This window comes from Falco cherrug, chromosome 20 (assembly GCF_023634085.1).
Source record: "Falco cherrug isolate bFalChe1 chromosome 20, bFalChe1.pri, whole genome shotgun sequence".
Classification (NCBI taxonomy): domain Eukaryota; kingdom Metazoa; phylum Chordata; class Aves; order Falconiformes; family Falconidae; genus Falco; species Falco cherrug.
In genome coordinates this window covers 3,250,349-3,269,195 of record NC_073716.1, presented here as the reverse complement: position 1 = coordinate 3,269,195, position 18,847 = coordinate 3,250,349, and the positions used below count along the sequence as shown (strand labels likewise).

Below are 18,847 nucleotides of genomic sequence, written 5' to 3'. Positions count from 1 at the left end.
ACTTCCGCTGCGGGCCCGGCCGCGACGCGCCGTCGCTAGGAGACGTGCTGGCGTGACCCCGCCTCGCGTGCGCGGTGACGTCAGGGCCGGGAGCCGCCGCGGATCAGCTGGTGGCGGCCGCTGCGGGTCTGGGCGTCGTGGGGCTGCGGCAGGTAACGCGGCGGGCCGGGGGGCCGGAGGGCTGGATCCGGATCCGGATCCGTCCGCTTTCCTCGCTGCCGGCTGCAGCCGGGGCCCTGGGGGGCGGCGGCGGGGAGGCTTCGGCGGCGGCGAGGCCCCTGCGGCCCAGCCGGCCCCCGCTCCAGCCCGGCCCCGCGGCCGACCGCGCTCGGTTCTCACGGCCCTTCTCCTCAGAGGCCGCGGCGGGGCCGGCGCCGCCATGGGGGAGCTGTTCCGCAGCGAGGAGATGACCCTGGCCCAGCTCTTCCTCCAGTCCGAGGCCGCGTACTGCTGTGTCAGCGAGCTGGGCGAGCTGGGGAAGGTCCAGTTCCGTGACGTGAGTACCCGCCGGGCACGGGCCCCTCGGTGTCCGCTGCCGCCGGGGAGGGGGCCCGGGGGGGCGGTGACAGCCGCCCCTGGCTCCCAGGGCTGCGCGGGGCCCGGTGCTCGGGCCGTGGCGGGGCTGGTGGGTGTCGCTGAGGAACCGTGTCTCTCCCTGCAGCTGAACCCGGACGTGAACGTCTTCCAGCGTAAATTCGTTAATGAAGTCAGGAGGTGCGAGGAAATGGACCGAAAGCTGCGTACGTGTCTCTCTGGGTTTTAAAACAACAACAAAAAAGGGCTAAACCTGCAAGGCAGTGTGAGAAACCACAGCGCTGGCCAGGGGGGTGAAGGCTGCCTGCAGGGATCCACCTCCTGCTTGAAAGAGAACTTCAACCAAATAAAATGATCTTGGAATAGGAGGTGGAAGAGTTCCCAGCTGCTAATAGGGCTCAGTGGAGGTTACGGTGACAGTATGATACTGTTTTATCTTTTTAGTTAATGTTAACCATGCTGTCTCTCCAGGGTTTGTTGAGAAGGAGATTAAAAAAGCAAATATTCCTATCATGGACACTGGTGAAAACCCGGAGGTGCCATTTCCACGTGACATGATTGACTTGGAGGTAATAACGTGTTTTGAGACTCAAATAATAATCTGCACCTATAATTTGTCAAATAATTATTTGACTTAGGTAGTCATTTGAGTCTAGATGAAAACGGGGGAAATTATCTCTTTGGTAGATGCCCGTTGACTTTAGGGGCAAAGGTGTATTAATCATAGTCCCCCACTGTCAGCTGAAGTGCTAGCTCTACTAGCTCACATCAGGTTGGTTTTGATTCACAAACATTGTTTTTCTTGGGCAGTTACCCAAATACAGTTAGAAGTAAAAGCAATTAAAAGGAATTTCACCCCTTTAAATGAGTAAAAATTGTTGGCACTGCACAGTTTCTGGTGGATCTGTCATAAAGTTTATAAGGGTTTTTAATGATTTGAGGACAGCTATATAAATCCAGGCTGTAAAAGACTGGCTGAGGATGAAAAGTTTCAAGTTGCCTGAAGAGAATGTCACGGATCTGGTTCTGTGTATCAGAGCAGACTGGAGATGCATCCATAATTGCATGCAAATCATGTGGGGATGTAAAGCATCTTGCCCATTTTCTTGTTTTGATAGACTTAACAGCACTTATTAATGGAATTGCTTTAAGTCCTTTTTCCTTCTCCTTTTTACATCTTGCAGGCAAACTTTGAGAAAATTGAAAATGAGCTTAAAGAAATCAACACAAACCAGGAGGCTCTGAAGAGAAATTTCTTGGAGCTGACAGAATTAAAATTCATACTGCGTAAAACTCAACAATTTTTTGATGAGGTCAGAATACCGGGAGCGGGTTAACACTTGGGGAGCTGGCTCCTCTCCCACAGATTACCATTTTTATTCTTAAATATATTTTGAGTTGCTGTTTTGGACAGCAGGGTCATTTTTATGCTTTGTTTAAGAAGCTTCTCAAATTATTTTCCATTTTTCATGCAGTACATATAGCTACCCATGGTTTATCTCTTATGATGTTGTTTTGGGTTTGGTTTAGTTAAGCAATGGTTGGTCTGAAAATTGTGTAAAATAATTAAGGTGCTAGTAGTTTTTAAAGCACATTAACAGACCAAAAATCCGGTGCCACAGTGAACGCTTTCTTCAGTGGGTAAGAGTTTCTTTGGTACAGATGAGCAGTCATGCCTTGCTTACACAGAGGAATTACAATCAAGCTTGATTTCTCTTCAGCCTTTGAAATGTTATATGGTGATTACTCATTAGGGTCATAATACAAAGTCCGCTGCGCTAATAGATTATTTATTTATTTACTTATTTGAGCCTTTGATCAAACCCGAAAGTCTTCAGAAGCAAGTTCTGGAGCAAAGCTGCCATTTAATCTTCAACATTTTGCCAAATACCAGCTAGACCAGAAACTGGCAACTCTTTCACTGGGCCTGGGAAGCACTTCTCTGATGTCATTCATGATACAGACATAAAGCCTACACGGGAGAAGACATAATTCTTCATTGTAAAGCTTAAGTATCTCAAAGTCTAGGGAGTTTTCTCAAAGAGCTCCTGTATGTGTTTTAGAACGGTGAGGATATGTCCTGTTTCCTCTCACTGCAACGGTTTGATCAAAGGGCTTTTAACTGAGGTGGCTTCTGGTATTTACAAAGGCTGTGATCAAGTAGAGCTGAGCTCCTGCAAACTTCAGACCGTTTATTGAACAGTTTGTTTTTTGGTTTCCTGGCACAGGATGCTGCCTGTTCAGGCATTAAGGTTATTCCCGTGCCAACCCAAGTCTTAGTCACTGCTGTCATAGATACTGCTGCTAGTGTGATGGGTTGATTGGCCATGGGGTTGGTTTCAGTACAAAAAACGCCTCGACTTCGAGTGTTGAATGTTCACTTACAAACGTTTTTTTGGACAAACAGTGTTAACCTGATAATCCATTACTTTGCTGCCTTGAGGTGCCACTGCCTGCCTGTTCTGGGTATTGAGTAAAAGCAAGCGCAGCTAGTGCTGTGTGCTTTTTTATTAATTACTGTCCTTTCTGGTGAGAGCTGCCTGCTGCTTTTCTCTAAGTACAGTATGGTCATACTGAATTTAAGGATTAAAATCAATTTTCTAAACAGTCTACATCAGGTCACCCACAAAAGGGACATCATGTCAGACTTAAATGGAACTGGCAAGTTTTGATATGGTCCTGCTCCTTTTAGATAGCTGTTGTCTGGAATAGTAGAACAACATACCACTAATAAAATGCACTGCTCTATGTAAAAGCAAACTGAACAGCTCATGTGGGAAGTTCAGTAAAACATAAGCATCGAAAACGTCAAACTGCTTCGGTTCACCCTGTAAAGAGCAAACAGCTGCGTGTGAGAGAACCTGCCTAGTCCAGGGCTTCTAAGTCTTGCACAGTCTACTAATTATCCTGACATGGTGAACGCTTCATTTCTGCATGCTGTCATTTGTACAGTACCTTCAACACTCGAAGACTTCAATAACTTGTAATTAAGATGATGTTATTCATAGTAATAAGTTGCACAAGAAATGGCTTACTATCCAAATTAACTTTGCACTTGGCATTTGCTCTGCTCTCCGGAGTTTGTGCGCTGGGGGAGGGAGGATGGCAAAATTTTTTTCACTTGTTCTTGATACGATCGTTCTAGTCAAAGTAGCCGTTTCTTGTTTCAACACACCATGTTGATGATTATGCTCCTTTTCTCAGTCTTCTTGTTTTTGCTTATGAAGAACGGTATGAGCTGGAGAGATTTCTCTGAAAGTTTTGCCTAGAGTGTGAGCGTAAAAGAAGACTGGAAAAGTAATGGTTAATGGCATGCAGTCCCCTGTCTCTCTTTCCTCTAACTCTTCTCACCATCTGCTTTTTTCTGTTTGTTTTGCATCTGTCATTTCTGTCTGGGCTCTGGGTTAGTAAGTTAGATGGGGAAATGAATCCTTAGTTCTTGTGAAAATTGATTTTTTGTTCTGTTTGTGAACTGGAAGGGGCTTGAATTGTATGGTGGTGCGTGTTGTGATCCAGAACCGTTACAGAGCAGAACTGTAATCAAGAGTAGGGAAAATGAACCTTCTTTTCGAGGCCTTGAGATTAAAGGTGCTGATCTGGGTAAATGATAAGCAATGTAAAAATGCCTAATAATGAGAGGTCTGCTTTCTAATTACTGGTTTGCAGCTGCTTGAGTTTTTCCAATCCTGAACAACCTGATGTAGTAAAAAATTCTTCATAATAACTACAGTATTTCACTCACTGCTGGTGAAAACGCCTATTCAAAGTAAATTTCTTAGAGTCTTGATTTTCTGCATAGTTGGACAGCTTTTTTCATTTTGACAGTCTCTCAATTTTTTATTCCTGTTAAATCTTACAATACTGCTTCAGTTACCTTCCCAGAACCAGAGCTGATGTTGCTATGCTATTCCCTTTTTAGAAAGGGTGTGATCATCCAGGCAGAGTAGTTGAGAGATGAATTTAAAGAACATAGTGCTTTGTCAGGCAAATAATCCTTGTGTAAGAAAGTTCTCATTTAGTAAAACTGGTCTAATCCAAATTTATTCTAGGCTGCTTTGTTCTGTAATTTCAACCCCCCTAAGCAGGGCTTGTCTTTGTTTTAGGTAGCGTCCTGAATAAAGGATGCATAGCTCAGAAGGGTCAGAAGTAATATCAGACATTTATAAGAATTACTCCCTCAAGTGAGGCGAATCCAAAGTTTTCACCTGTGATATCCTTTTTTTTTTTTTTTTTTTATTTCACGTCCTAAAATGTGGTGCACTTCACAAAAATTATCAAGAGTGTTTTGATTACCGACAAATACAATACAAGCCTCTTAAACTTGTAACTTCCAGTTTTTGGATATCCTGAAATCTAGATATCAAGTAATCACTGATATGTTTGGTCTGTATGTTATGGTTTGGGGTCCCAAACGTTCTTATTTTGGTTGTGTTCTCTATGAAGCAAAATTTTTGTTCAGTTCTTGATGTTGCAACAAGTTGCCTTAAAGTGGAAAGCCAACATGAAGAATTTCTGATCCTTTCAAAACTAAATTAAGGGCTCCCTTACTTTTGTAACATCTGTAAGCTAAAGCAAGTGTGTGTACAAACAACTGAGCTGCGTTTGATGTCAGCCTTGCAAAAACTTTTCTTGTATATGGTAAATTCTTTTATTTGACGTGCAAGTAAAATGTTGTAGGGTTTTTCACTCAAATTGTGACGCAGCTATTGCACAAATAAAGAAACTGTGGCTGAGGTATTAAACTTGCTATATACTTTTGCAAGGCTGTGCTGTACGTGTGCATGCATTTTATGTGTTCTAGGGTCAAACTCTACCTTCAAGTGTATTGTGGCAAGTTCTCTTGATTGCTTGGTGGGGAAGACCTCCCGTGTATGTACCACAGAGGGTAGAATTTGGTCCTCTGTTTGTGTGAAGGAACTGTAATTTTTGTCGTTTCATTATATAAGCTGCAGAGGTAGAAATAACTGACGCGGGGCTGAATGAAGTATGAAGATGGTGCACAAGAGGATGTGATTTGAGCATCCTTCCTGACCTGAATTGCTGACGCTTGCAAGTTGTATTCCCAAGAATTTTAGCCTGCAAAATTAGTTGCCATGAAGGACAGTATAAAACTGTGTCCTGTTTTAATGCCTGACTAGGCAAAATTGAGCAACATTGTCAGACTGCCCTAAGCGATACATCTTATGTGTCTGGCAATAATACATATAGTGACTGAGGATAAATATCTTGAAGAATGAAAAGATTTAATCAGTAAGCATATTTTGAAGCTGGCAATACTGTATGTTTTTCCTGGAGGAAGAACTTTGTAAAGCCAGTAAAGAAAATTACCATCCAGGACTTCCAGGTTTTGTTACTGATTCTGACCTTGTGTCCACACTGATGTGGCAAGTGACATGGAATCAAACTGGCCTCCTGTAATTCCGAAAAGCCTTTGTTTTGGAGTATGGCAGGAGAGCGGCGTGTATAGGATATGCAGGTCTTGCAGAACTGGTTGTAGGGTTACAGTCTTGTGAAGGTGCAAGCTGCCAAGGTCAGTGCAAGTGGCTGTGGCAGACTTACCTGAGACTCGTTCTGTTGCATACAGCAAGACTCCCACGCATCTTTACATGCAAGTATCATTCCCCAGGCAGCTCTCAGAAATGTCTTTTGCGTCTTTGTTAGCGTTCAGAAAATGCACAAGTAGTCCAAGAGGGAATCGGCATCTACCATCACGTTTTTCCCTATTTAAGATCTAGGGAAAATGACAGTAAAGGATGTCACTGTTTTGTGCCATTAAAAAATGGTTCTTGGGAACATCACTTGTATTTAAAACTCGATAAATTTTTTTCAGTTCTGCCTTTCTTCAGACTTATATATCCCACAGCCCCTTTGTTGTGTTGCAGCAATCTTCAGACCTTTCTTGTATGGAAGCTTTGCTGAGCCATTCCACTTTTCCTCTTGTTTTTCTCCTTCCTTGTATGATTCTTGCTGTCTTTTCTATCATCTAGTTCCTCTTTTTGCTGTCTATGTTTGTTCTTCCTTTTTTTTTTTTTTTTCCGTCTTTTTTTTGTCTCCCCAAACTATCTCCTGGTTCCTCATTCCCTGCATGCCACTAACTAGTTTCATTAGATATTAATTGATTTGTGAATTCAGGCTGAATTGCATCATCAGCAGATGGCGGATCCAGACCTGTTGGAGGAATCCTCTTCACTCCTGGAACCAAGTGAGATGGGAAGAGGTGCCCCGCTACGACTTGGGTAATGGCAGTTTGTGCTTTCTTTTATCTGGCTTTAGGCTTGCTGCCTTAGGTTCAGCTCGTGGAATCAGCACTGATTTGAGTGCAGTTGTGGAACTTTCCAGATTGGCACATCAAGCAGATGAAGGCTGATCTAAACCTAGCTGTTTGTCTCTCTTCTTTGTATACATTCACTCTCCAGTTCATATTTGTGCTTCACGCATTTTTCTCTGCACAAAAAAATGAACCTAGTTTATTCTTTGTAAATCTGTTCTGGTTGCTTTTTCAGACGTACTGAGCTCTCATGGCTTTATTGAAACTAGTAACTACTGTGGGCACCTAATCCTCTGGAAAACCCACGTAGTTCTATATCCTCTTTGTTAGCTGCTTCCAGGGTGTCTTCATGCGTGTCATTCTGTATCTGGACATAGGGGTTTGAACCAGTGAGGTCTTCTGAAGCACATGCCTAGGACACAGTCAGTGGTAGCCGTGACTGCTATAATCCTTGCCATGTAATGTATGAGGAGCCTACTGAAATTGAGACTAGCAGGCGCAGAAACTCTGTGTCTGCATGCGTTTGTTTCTCCTTGAACTAGTGATTTATTTTTTGAATAGACAATTTCATTCCGTTAAAAGGCATAGCTTGTGCTATAGTGCACTTGTTTTTGTTGTGCTGTTTCTATGTATTTAGAAGACCTTCCGTTTTGCTTAAAAACCCCTAATTTTAAACCAAGATTTTTGTAGCTTTCAATTTGATGCTAAACTCCAGTTGCCATCAGTGTTTTGGGCAAGTGTATGTATTCTTTTAGGTGCAGAACTTAGGTTTATGCTGTCCCCTGTACAGGTTTGTGGCTGGTGTGATCAACCGTGAGCGAATCCCCATGTTTGAGCGCATGCTATGGCGAGTGTGCCGAGGGAACGTATTCCTGCGTCAAGCAGAAATTGAAAACCCCCTGGAGGATCCTGTAACGGTAAAAGGAACTATTGGTTACAGCAGAAAAAGTCTCAGCTTTGTAAAAAGGCTCTAAGACCTCTAGATCTAAGCCTCTGTCCCTCAGTGAACTCCACACAGGCAAATGTTTGTGTTGTGTCCCTTCACAGTACCTGCTTGCAGCCTCTGAGGCTTCAGTGACAAATGTTTTCCCGTTTTACTAAAACAAAAATAGCAAGGTGGATGGTGAATGCTGTTGAAAGAGGGGGGGAAAACCTCAAAATCTGGACTGCAGCAGGCGTAGTTGCTTCAGTGGTGCAAACTACAAGTGCAAGTCCTGTGTGCAGTTCTGAGTGAGTAGCAGTCCTTCTTGAAAGAGGCTCTTTTGGACATCAGCAATATATAGTGGTTTTACATTCAGTGTCCTCTGCTCGTATCAGTGGACAGTGCCCAAATTTTGGGAACTCTTGCTCTTAACCCATAAAAAGCACGGCTGTGTGTAGGCTTCACAGGAACAAAGACGGAGTTGCAACTCAGTAACTGCCTCTCTGTTCCTCGTGTAAGTCTGACTCATTCTCTTGTCCTGCTGGTCGCTGCTGTTGAATTATCTGTCTACTAGGAGAGACTTTGTTCTTATTGTGCAACACTTCCTTAAATTGAGGTTACACCTAATGTCATTATTCTTGAAACATTATGTTAAAGTTTCCTAAGTAAGGTAGAACAATAACTTGTCAACAAACGCAGGAAAGTGGACCTGGCTACCAACATGAAAACAGCTGTACAAAGAATGTGCTGTTGGCCTCCCTGGAGAATCAAAGTTGTTAAACTCCGTTTCAACTTATTTTCATTCACTCTTTTAGGGTTTTTTTGCTTGATTCTGTAGGTGAGCTGACTGCAGTAAGTGCCGATAAATATTTCATTGCACCTCTGTTGGAGATATTCCCAGGTTTTCCTGTTTACTTTATTGCATAGACTAGATAATAGGTTATCTAGAACATTTTGCTTCAGTAAACACAAGTATAGTTGGGGTATTCTGTACTGAGGCTAAGAAAATTGCTTTCCTTGTGATTGTTTCGCTGTTGTTAAGGTACATTCTTGACTCACTGTGCAAGTATGCACTCTGTATGTACGGATTCAGAGGAAGGAGAAATAGAACTCTGTTGTAATTTGCTATAATGCTAATTTTTGTAAATACCTGAGCCATTACAGTATGCTCTTTCTTCTCTTCTAGGGGGATTACGTGCACAAGTCTGTGTTTATCATCTTTTTCCAAGGTGACCAGCTGAAGAACAGAGTCAAGAAGATATGTGAAGGGTAGGAAAGTCTTAGAGCTGGGCAGCTTTCTCAAATATTTGAAACGCATTGATGTGACAGTATCAGTATTTTTTAACTCCTTATTTCACAGTGACTAGGAGTACGTATTTCGGCAGCAAATAAACCATACCATAAGTAGCTGAAGTGTATTTTACAGTCAAACTAGCCACTCCCCAAGCCTGTAATGCTCCACAAGTGGATGTCTCCTTTGCTAGAAAATGCTAGAAAATGCTAAAACCAAGGGAGTTCAAGTGCTGAACTCTCAGACAGACCTCGTGGGGTATCAGCAGTCAGTATTCTCACAGGGAGAAACCAATAGTGACTGTTTCTAGCGGCAGCTGCGTTGGCGTGATAGCAGCACCCTGCACTGGGACGGCTAATCAGCTTTGTGCCAGTGCCTTTGAGATGCTGTCAGCACAGGGAACAGAGGATTTTCTCCTACTTCCATTTCTTAAGCATTCAGCTTCTGGTTTGGCCTAAAGCAAACTTACGTACCTGCTTGATTTAAAGACTGAAACTGAGCTTGGCAGCTTTTGCTGATCAGAAACTTCTCTTAAGGTGCTTTTTGCTTTATTTCTGTGTTCAGGCTCAGCCAGTTATTTCCCTGACTGATTTATCTTCTTTCCATCTTTGTTACTAAGGTGGCTTGCATGTCTTTCAGATTCCGTGCCTCCCTCTACCCATGCCCAGAAACGCCACAGGAGCGGAAGGAAATGGCTTCTGGTGTCAATACCAGAATTGATGATCTTCAGATGGTAAAATAACTGGGGTCACTGCCCTTTTTCCTTTTTTTCTTTAATAATATGGTTGAAAACTTCTTTGGATCTTACTAAAACAGGAGACTTTTTGGCCCTCTTAGAAGAAAGTGTTTTCAGCTCCTGGTGGTTTGAGGCTAGCCTCTGAGGCAGTGCAAGAAAGATGTTTGGAGACCATCTGCTCAGTTTTCTTTGTCAGGGGTTAGGATGGTGGGGTGGTTTGCTCTTTCTGGAGAGCTGAGCAGTTAATTATATACGTGTAAGTACAGCATTGACAGAGAACTTGCATACCAGGAGCAGAGAGGAATGCGCATGTGTAAGAGATACGATATTTTTCAACTCTGGAGGCATGCTTGTATAATCAATTGCCTGTTTCATCTGCAAGAACTTAAAACTTATTTCCATGTTGAGATAACAACACTAACTTTAACTTAGCTGTTCTTTTTTTCTGCCTGTCGTCTTATTTTCATGTTGTGCTGTCCTGAAGAGCTTCTGCTTTACAGCTAATCTCTTGTGCAGGAGCTTGAGTGTTGGTAAAAAGTAACCAGCGTGCAAATCTCCTGGGTGCCACCTCTGAAATATTTGATGCTTGCTTCAAGGAAGAAAGGCAGTATGTTATGCAGAAAAATTTAAGCTATTTGAGACAAAAAAAAAAGGTTCAGAAACTAAAAGGAAAAATGGTTGAATTTGGACTGCTTATTTGATACAGAGATTGTCTCAAGCTGGGAGTGCTGTAGTGCAACTGTTCAGGAATTTTAAGGTAGACAAGAATTCAGAAGTAATTTAACTAGTAGGATTCAAACCTGTGCCCTGTGCCCTTACTTTTCCTCGAGTCTAAGACTTTCCAGTCTGGAAATCTGACTTGGCCCGAGTTAGATATGTTCCAGTTGGAAAACACCCTTAGTAGAAAACACTCTCTCCTTTTCCTTTCAGTAAAAAAGTCTTCCATTGTAAGCACGTGTTTTCTTAAGGCAGTGTACACCTCATTTGTAGAACTCTTCTCTGCTCTTTTAACCTGGGTGGAGGAAAAAACACTCTCTGTGATCTCTGAACGGTTCATTGTTTGAAATACCCGCTGACTTTGGAGGTGGAGGAGGAAAGCAGTCAAAAAGGATCCCTGGAAAAAGAAGCCTTTAAATCTTTTAGCAGAACTGGTTAATGTGGAGGCTAAAGCCTATATTGCAGGCGTGTGGCAGGCTTGTGCATCGGGTGGAGGAGAGAGCTCATCCCTCCATCCTCTGGCGGCTAAAGCTTGTCCTGTTGGTCAGCCCCATTTCACTGTACACTTCTCTGTTTTGAGTTTTGGGCAGTGGCTTTGCTTCATCTTTATCCTGCTTCTCTATGAAAGGTGCTGAACCAAACAGAGGATCATCGCCAAAGGGTGTTGCAGGCAGCCGCTAAAAATATCCGTGTCTGGTTCATCAAAGTACGCAAGATGAAGGCTATCTACCATACCCTGAATCTGTGCAATATCGATGTGACACAAAAGTGCTTGATTGCTGAAGTCTGGTGTCCTGTTGCTGACCTCGATTCTATCCAGTTTGCTCTCAGGAGAGGCACTGTGAGTAACTGCCGTACTGCTCTTGTCTGCCGCTGTTCGAGCAGACTATCAAGTGTTGGCAAACACAGCATGGATTAATTGATTTTTCCGAATTGCGAGGCTCTGAAAATCATCCCTTTGAGCTATTTGAATCCATCCACACAGAGGACAGTTTATTTAACATGCGGGAATCATGGCTTATAGATAAACTTTGTAATATATATGTTGTGTAAAGCTTTCAGTTCAGGAAAATTTTGTAACGGTAGGGCATTTTCCTGCATTTGAGTCCTTTGGTACATTTATTTCACCTGGCTGTGCTTTGTAGTCATGCTGTTTGGATATATAGTGGAACTTACCGAAAAGGAGCTGTCCAGGACATTGGCAAGCTCGCCCTCTGCTCAGATAGACAATAGAGTTGGGTGTCTTAAAATCCTTTCATTTGCTGTTTAAAAAAGTCTTTTTTTTTAAAGAGTGCATGAGTCTTCTTGTCTGTCCTCATCAGACAACGTTCATCCTTACTACATGTGCTTCTCCTCCTGCTGTACAGTGTACAGAGTGGAGAGCAGTGGAAACTTGGCAACTTTCCCCAGCTGCTCAAGTGTATTTCTCATCGTGCGAGCACACTACAAACATGCAAGCTTGTAGTTTTCCAGATGCTAACAAGAAAATAGCATTGTACTCTGTCCTCGAGTGCTCTGAGGGTGCGTTTTTGAATGTATTTATTTTTTTAAACAGGAACACAGCGGATCCACTGTCCCATCTATTTTAAACAGGATGCAAACCAATCAGACCCCACCAACATACAACAAAACTAACAAGTTTACTTCTGGCTTTCAAAACATTGTTGATGCTTACGGCATTGGAACATACCGGGAAATAAACCCAGGTAAATTCAAACTTATAAAAGTCTAAGACATCTATCTCAACTTTTTAGTCATGATTTTTCTCTGTATTGTCTATCCTGTATGAAAGTTTCTAACAGAGTACTTAACACCTTCCAGAAGCAGAGGAGAAGCCTGGGAATTGTATTGCTCAACTGTGTAAATTGTGCTGTGGTAAATGTGGTCTCACTCAAATACAGTGCAGTAGGAGGGTCATCTTTTTCTCTTACAGCACCATATACGATCATTACCTTCCCGTTTCTGTTTGCTGTGATGTTTGGAGATTTTGGCCATGGAATCCTGATGACTCTGATTGCTGTCTGGATGGTGATTAGGGAAAGTCGTATTCTGTCACAGAAGAGTGACAATGAGGTAAAGCGGCAGGTTATGCTGAGCTTTGCATTTAAAAGAAAGAGTTGCAGCTTTGGTTTACTCACATCCTTCCTCCCTTGCGTTGGCAATGGCTGCTACTCCTCCCATTTGAAATTTGTGAGGCACACAGACTGGGAAGCCACTAGACCACAGACTGAGTAGTATAATTTGATAATAGTGAGTTCTTTTAGTTTTCCTTTCGGATACTTATAGGAGATTATTCCTTTCAGTTGTTTGAAGGAAATTGTTTATCAACTGTAGTAGACGAGCTGTTTTAAACAAATCACCCAAAACTTGATTGGATCATAAAGGGGTTCAGTCACTCAAACTCCTAATGTCTGTATGTGTATATTATATCCCCCGACGATTCTATTTGCTGATCTAGGTGGGTTTTGCTTGCTCAGGGCTTAGCTTGACAGGAGGTGAACCAGAGTGAAGATACATTGACAGAACATGGAGAAAGCTGAACAGGGGCTGCGCTGCCTAGTTCCAAACCAGTGCTGCCAGCTGGGGGTTTGCATCAGTGCGTGGAGTGCAATTTATCCTCCACGACTAATCCCAGATTCCCTGCAGACAACCGTGCTGCCTGTTTTATCTGCTGTACTCAAATTCTGTTATGCAGCGCTACCTTTTGCACCCTTAATCCCTGCCATGGGGAAATAGAGGCTTTGGGCTTTTAGTCCATACAGCCGGTATTGTTTGTCCTGCAGGTGGCTGATTTTACTGTTCTGTCTTTGAGAGACCTTCCTCTCGTGGACTTTCTTTGTTCCTTTTTTGTTTTGTTTTGTTTTTTATACTAGATGTTCAACATGGTTTTTAGTGGTCGATACATCATTCTGCTGATGGGACTGTTCTCCACTTACACAGGCCTCATCTACAATGACTGTTTCTCCAAGTCTCTTAATATGTTCGGTTCGTCATGGAGTGTCCGGCCCATGTTCTCAAAAGGCAATTGGTCGTGAGTAAATCATTGATAACTAGATAAAGAGTGACAGTGATAAGCAGGTGGCTTATCTTTCCCCATTGTCCTCCCAAGTCAGGAAAACAAAATTCTGAACTCAGTCTCAAGTAGAATTGGAAGAGGGGTGTGAATATAATGAAGATAATATCTACCATGGTCCAAATCAGCTTTTTTTTTTTTTTTTTTTTTTTCTGGGAAATATGTAGTTTAGCGCCTTTCTCCTCATAGATGTAGCAAGATTCCTGTCTCCTGCATCGTTCTTCCTTGTGGCAATAACAGATCAAGAAACAGGTTTATTATTCATTCAGGAAAATCTCTGGGACCACACAAGAACCTTAAAGTTCTCTCCGTTTGAGATACTCCTTGCTCTTACAAGGGATAAATGTTGCTAGCTTTTGCAGAGAATGGACAGAGTTGCTTGTGTTAACGTTTGTGTAATCTACTTATACCCAAACAGAGATGCCTTGCTAGAGACTACTCCTCTGCTTCAGCTGAACCCTGCTATTCCCGGGGTGTTCGGTGGACCCTACCCCTTTGGCATTGACCCAGTAAGAGCTTTTCCTTCCTTTGCTTCATTTAAGAACATCCTCTGTGTTAACAGAAAGAAGAGTACCTGTCCAGTTCACTGTGCAAGATTTCCACAGCCCAGCCATTCCCTTAGCAAACTCTTAATCAATGTTGTAAATACTCCTGAATGTTAAAATTAATTCAGTGCCTGTTGAGACAGTAGATTCAGGATAGAGAGACTTGCTCTCAGGTCCACTTAAAGGCTTCTTTTTCACACTTTCTAACTTGTAGTGGTTTAATCAAATCTAGACTTGGGAATCACTTCATGAGGTTACTTTTTTACCTTGAGGAAAGTTGTTTGGGTTTTTTTCTCCAGTCAGTCTTAGAAACGTGAGTTTCCAAATAATCCTGTGATTTTGTATCTGCCTGCATCAGCAACACTGCTTAGCATATTTGATACAAAACTCATGTGTTCCACATGAAAGAGGAAGTGCAGAAAATCAGAATGATGCATCACTGTTCATTTAAATGAAAAGTCGTATTTTTTTCTGTCAAGGATACAGCCCCCTTTTTCCTGCTACTTTTGCCTAATATAAAAACAAGCGAGGTTTGATTCCTGCTCTGGTAGTGGGATCAGTTGCTGTAAGACAGCGTTCTTAGCAGAAAAGGTTGTCTGCTCATTTTCCCGAAAGATATCTGTGTGACAAACGCATCTTTAAAAAAAAAACTTGTTCTTACAGCCTAATGCTTCCTGGATTGTTGATACAGTTTAAGTTCAAATGAAGATTTTCATTCTCCTCTGTTGTTGTTTTACTCGGCGTTTGGCTTACTCAGTGTTGTTTTTCACAGATTTGGAACATTGCCAGCAATAAACTGGCCTTCCTCAATTCATTTAAGATGAAAATGTCTGTGATTCTTGGCATTATCCACATGCTTTTTGGTGTCACGTTGAGTCTTCTCAACCATATGTAAGTGCTTTGCTCTGTTTTTCTCATGGGGGGGGGGGGGCGGGAAATTCTTTGGGTGTAATGTGTGTGTTTAGTTTAAGATGCAGGAGGTTTATCAGACTTTAACCTCCTGATTTGAAGGGTGCAGTGCAGTTGCTTCTGACCGCATACGTAGAACGATGCATGTCAAGTAGTTGCTGTGCTTAAGTCCCAGCTACTGTTGAAACGCTGAGCCCCTGCAGTTTTGTTCCAAAAACTCCCTTCACGTTTTCATTAGAAGTATTTGCCCTACATACGCCTAATGCTAACCAAATGTAATCTTAAACTCTCCTTTTTTTCCTTATAGCTATTTTAAGAAGCCACTGAACATATACCTTGGATTTATTCCAGAAATGATTTTCATGTCATCACTGTTTGGATATCTTGTTATTCTAATTTTCTACAAATGGACAGCCTATGATGCTCACACGTCAAAGGATGCACCAAGCCTTTTAATACACTTTATCAACATGTTTCTGTTCTCCTACAGTGATACCAGTAATAAGATGCTTTATAAAGGGCAGGTGCGTGGTCTTGCTGGAATAATATCAGAGATGCTTCGTGATATTAGTCTTTCATTGACTTTACAGTAATTGTGAAATCAAGAATGAAACATTTTTCCTCTGTGTTAGAGGAAACGTGCCATCATTTCCGAAGCCTGACACTATGTAATGTTGAAGGAAGGAAGGAATAATCCCTATACCAGGAATTTATATCGGTCTGAACATGTCAGCTGTGGCTCCAGAACATTTGGATCCAGATTAATAGAGGAAAGTGATTAGGAATATTGTCCTGCCTGTGCAGTGTTGTGCCTCTAAGCTTTGCTAAGATGCTAATGCCATTTCCTCCCAGCGCTATCAGATGTCTGCCAAATTCTTGTTCCCTGCAGAATCTTTTGGATTTTTCCCTGATATAAACCAGTATCAGCATTACATGCTGTGTACAGTCAGATGGGGCAGCTGCAAGCAGGTGTTAAGTACAGCACATCTTGCTGTTGCAGAGGAGAGATTGAAGCATCCACATACTCTGGGAATTCAGTTGTTCAGTGTTGCATAAGACCTCTTGCTGGGTTTTGTGTATGTGTGTGAGCATGGACTGGCTGCTAAATCATCTGAATCTTGTTTCTTTTACAGCAAGGGCTCCAGTGTTTCCTCGTGGTGGTGGCATTACTGTGCGTGCCATGGATGCTGGTAGCTAAACCCCTGGTCCTTCGCCATCAGTATTTAAGGAGAAAGCACTTGGTGGGTGACTACCTCTTATATTCAATATGAGAACCAGTTATGGTTAAAAAGCTATGTTCTCCATCTTGATCTTGGATATGTAGGTTCACAGTGCGTTGTGACCTGTAAAATGTTTTTGCATATTGCCTGCCTGCTTCTCAGATCTGGATCCAGCATTAAACCTGCTTTTAAAAACTCTTTATGTTGGTAATGATAAAAACAATGCATCTGGCTTGGGCTTTGTCAGCTGGTTTAGGAAGACAAACTGGTTGCTGGATGCATTTCTGTGCCTTCGCTAGGCTGACAATGTGAAAGCAGAGATGCAAGCTTAATGGGCTGGCAGACTTACCAGCTATCTTTGTTAAAGCAGTTCAGATGGTAAAAAAATAACAATTAAAAGGGAAAAAAATAGACTTACGCAGTCATTATGTGAGAGGTTGTCTTCTGGGGTACTCTCTAGGTTTTCAACTGTACTGTAAAATATATATAAAATGTAGGAACCTGGCACACGTGCACTGAGGATACTTGAAAATTCTCCCTGCATGTATGGCAGACAGCTTTTAGGATGTTGAGTGAAAGATCAGCTCAGTTAAAGACACCTCCTCTCCCTTCTCTGACCATCTTTCATCCTCCCATGTCCCCTCCATTCGTCTCCCTTTCTCTTTTTGTTTTCTTCCTCCTCCCTTTCTCTTCTTCCATTCACTATCAGGAAGGGCAACCCGTGGAGGCCCAAGTCAGCACAGTCCCGAACGAGCAGGCACTAGAGGCAGCAGCGGCTGCAACAGTGAGTGGACTTAAAAATCACCTGATGGATTTAAAGATGGGAGTTGGCTTTCTATCTAATTTATCAAGAGAGCATGGAATGTATCTGAATTTCATAAGTGAATGGCAACTGCACCTTTAGGGTGAAAAACACTTTCTCTTGGAAAGAGCAAAGTTCAGCAAAACTGATACATTCTGGAAGAACTACCAGGCTGAAGGATAATAGTTATGTGTGCACAGAATGCAGAGACACTTCTTTGCAGGAGTGCTGCTGAAATCAAAACCTGCAGAGCAGCACGAGAATACCTTGCTGCCACATCCCCCCAGGTTAAGTTCCCCTTTTTTCCTTTTCTTGCATATTTGTTTAAGATAGATTAGGGTTCTTCTCAGTGAAGCATTTCTGTTTGCATTATGTGTTCCCAAACATCATGTTTATGTGATGGCCTCCCAACAACTTCATATCAGTAATTACTGGATCTTTTGACTGTGCCCTTGTAGACACTTTGACTTGAAACTATTATAAAATGGTTGTGCACGAATAAGCCCCTCGGTAGCGGTTGTTTCTACTTATTTGTGTCTAAATTTACAGACAGCCCTTTACCACCAAAGCTTTTTGGCAGGGTGAAGACTGCAGCAGCTCCTAGAACTTGATCCCTTCCCCAGTACTGCCTATTTCAACTCATTTTCAGTTGTGAAAGCTACCTAATTAGAAAGTGTAAACCTCACAAACTACATGAAGCACATTGTGCACATCACGTCAAAGGTACTTTGAGGCACTTTTCAGCTGTTGGCCAATATTTCTGTCACAACATTTTAAATAGCCTCATAGAAATGGCAGTAATGAAGATGGATCTTTTGTGCATAATCCATCCAGCGTTTTAAGTGCATCTCAATACAAGAAGCTGTGAGGGAAGGTCTTTGTATGAGGTGTAGTTATAAAGTAAAGAATCAGGGCTTTTGGAGCTGTGTTGAGATTGGATATTTTGCAGAGAACAGACGAGTTGGGTGCGAGGGAAAAGCTGCAAAAGTGCAAATTCACACAGGCTAGAAATACATCGATAGGATACTGATACTAGTCATCAGCAACTTGTAATGTTTCAAAGATGCTGAGCATCCTAAAAAAAGTGTTCTATTATAAGTTATTATTTATTTTTTTCATTTTCTTTTCAGAGCAGGAATGTCTATCTAATTTGTTTTTAGAAACCTGACACAATCTTTTAAGTCGCATCTGGCATTACGGCCAAATATAATTCAGCCTAAAATAGAAGCAGACTTCTAAGAACAAATCAGGTAAAAGAACATGGAGCAGCCATTCCGCTGGTATGCCAGAGTGATGCACTGTGAAAGTAGACAGGTCGTGGGATGGATATTGAGCCTCCTTGGTTTGCTTAGTCATCCCTAAGCTGCTGAAGTCTTCATGTGTTGAGTTAGCCCGTTCCCATTCCATGTCAGAGATGATCCCAGTACTGTGCTAAAGCTAAATGCCGGGCTTTGCTTCCCATTTGTGGCATTTTACTTTGCCTCTCTAGGTCGGTCAGACTCACAGGTCTTAAGGTATAAAGTCCTTCAGATCAGTCATGAGCTTTTTCTGTCTTTGGAAAATCTGGAGGGAAAGAGAAACCCGCCTGTACGGTGCGCGGCGCTGCTTGCCAAACAGAAACCCAAAGATAACGATGTGCCTGTTAAGCCTTCAGTGTCCACTACGCATTTACGATGCGTGTAAGCTCTGCTTGAGGGCACTGTCAGATGATGGACAGGTTTGTGCATCCTTTCTTGGTGATAAGACGGTACAGAGAAGGAAGCCTGCCGTAAATCCAGTGTTAACCGTGCAGTAATTGCAGTTGTCAAGTGAGAAGAGCTCCTGACCCTT

The 18,847-nt window shown here is 42.4% G+C and overlaps 1 protein-coding gene across 8 annotated transcripts in view; it reads left to right on the top strand.

Moving 5' to 3' along the window:
- Window positions 1–13: 13 nt before the first annotated feature.
- The window catches only part of ATP6V0A1 (ATPase H+ transporting V0 subunit a1), a 30,470-nt gene continuing 11,636 nt past the window's right edge, over window positions 14–18,847 (top strand). For 2 of the 8 annotated variants that reach the window (XR_008729969.1, XM_055697317.1), the window contains exons 1-17: window positions 15–152; window positions 355–496; window positions 662–740; window positions 1,006–1,103; window positions 1,719–1,847; window positions 6,667–6,770; window positions 7,593–7,719; window positions 8,911–8,993; window positions 9,655–9,748; window positions 11,097–11,309; window positions 12,024–12,174; window positions 12,402–12,541; window positions 13,342–13,499; window positions 13,960–14,050; window positions 14,859–14,977; window positions 15,303–15,519; window positions 16,129–16,236. Coding sequence is in view for 6 of the 8 variants with exons in the window: in XM_055697317.1 (XP_055553292.1) it covers window positions 380–496; window positions 662–740; window positions 1,006–1,103; window positions 1,719–1,847; window positions 6,667–6,770; window positions 7,593–7,719; window positions 8,911–8,993; window positions 9,655–9,748; window positions 11,097–11,309; window positions 12,024–12,174; window positions 12,402–12,541; window positions 13,342–13,499; window positions 13,960–14,050; window positions 14,859–14,977; window positions 15,303–15,519; window positions 16,129–16,236 (2,028 nt within the window). In the remaining 2 variants the exon portion in view is untranslated. Of the gene's footprint in view, window positions 153–354; window positions 497–661; window positions 741–1,005; window positions 1,104–1,718; window positions 1,848–6,666; window positions 6,771–7,592; window positions 7,720–8,910; window positions 8,994–9,654; window positions 9,749–11,096; window positions 11,310–12,023; window positions 12,175–12,401; window positions 12,542–13,341; window positions 13,500–13,959; window positions 14,051–14,858; window positions 14,978–15,302; window positions 15,520–16,128; window positions 16,237–16,924; window positions 17,000–18,847 lie in introns of all 8 variants that reach the window. The other 6 variants (XM_055697314.1, XM_055697313.1, XM_055697318.1 and 3 more) reach the window with 5 other exon arrangements.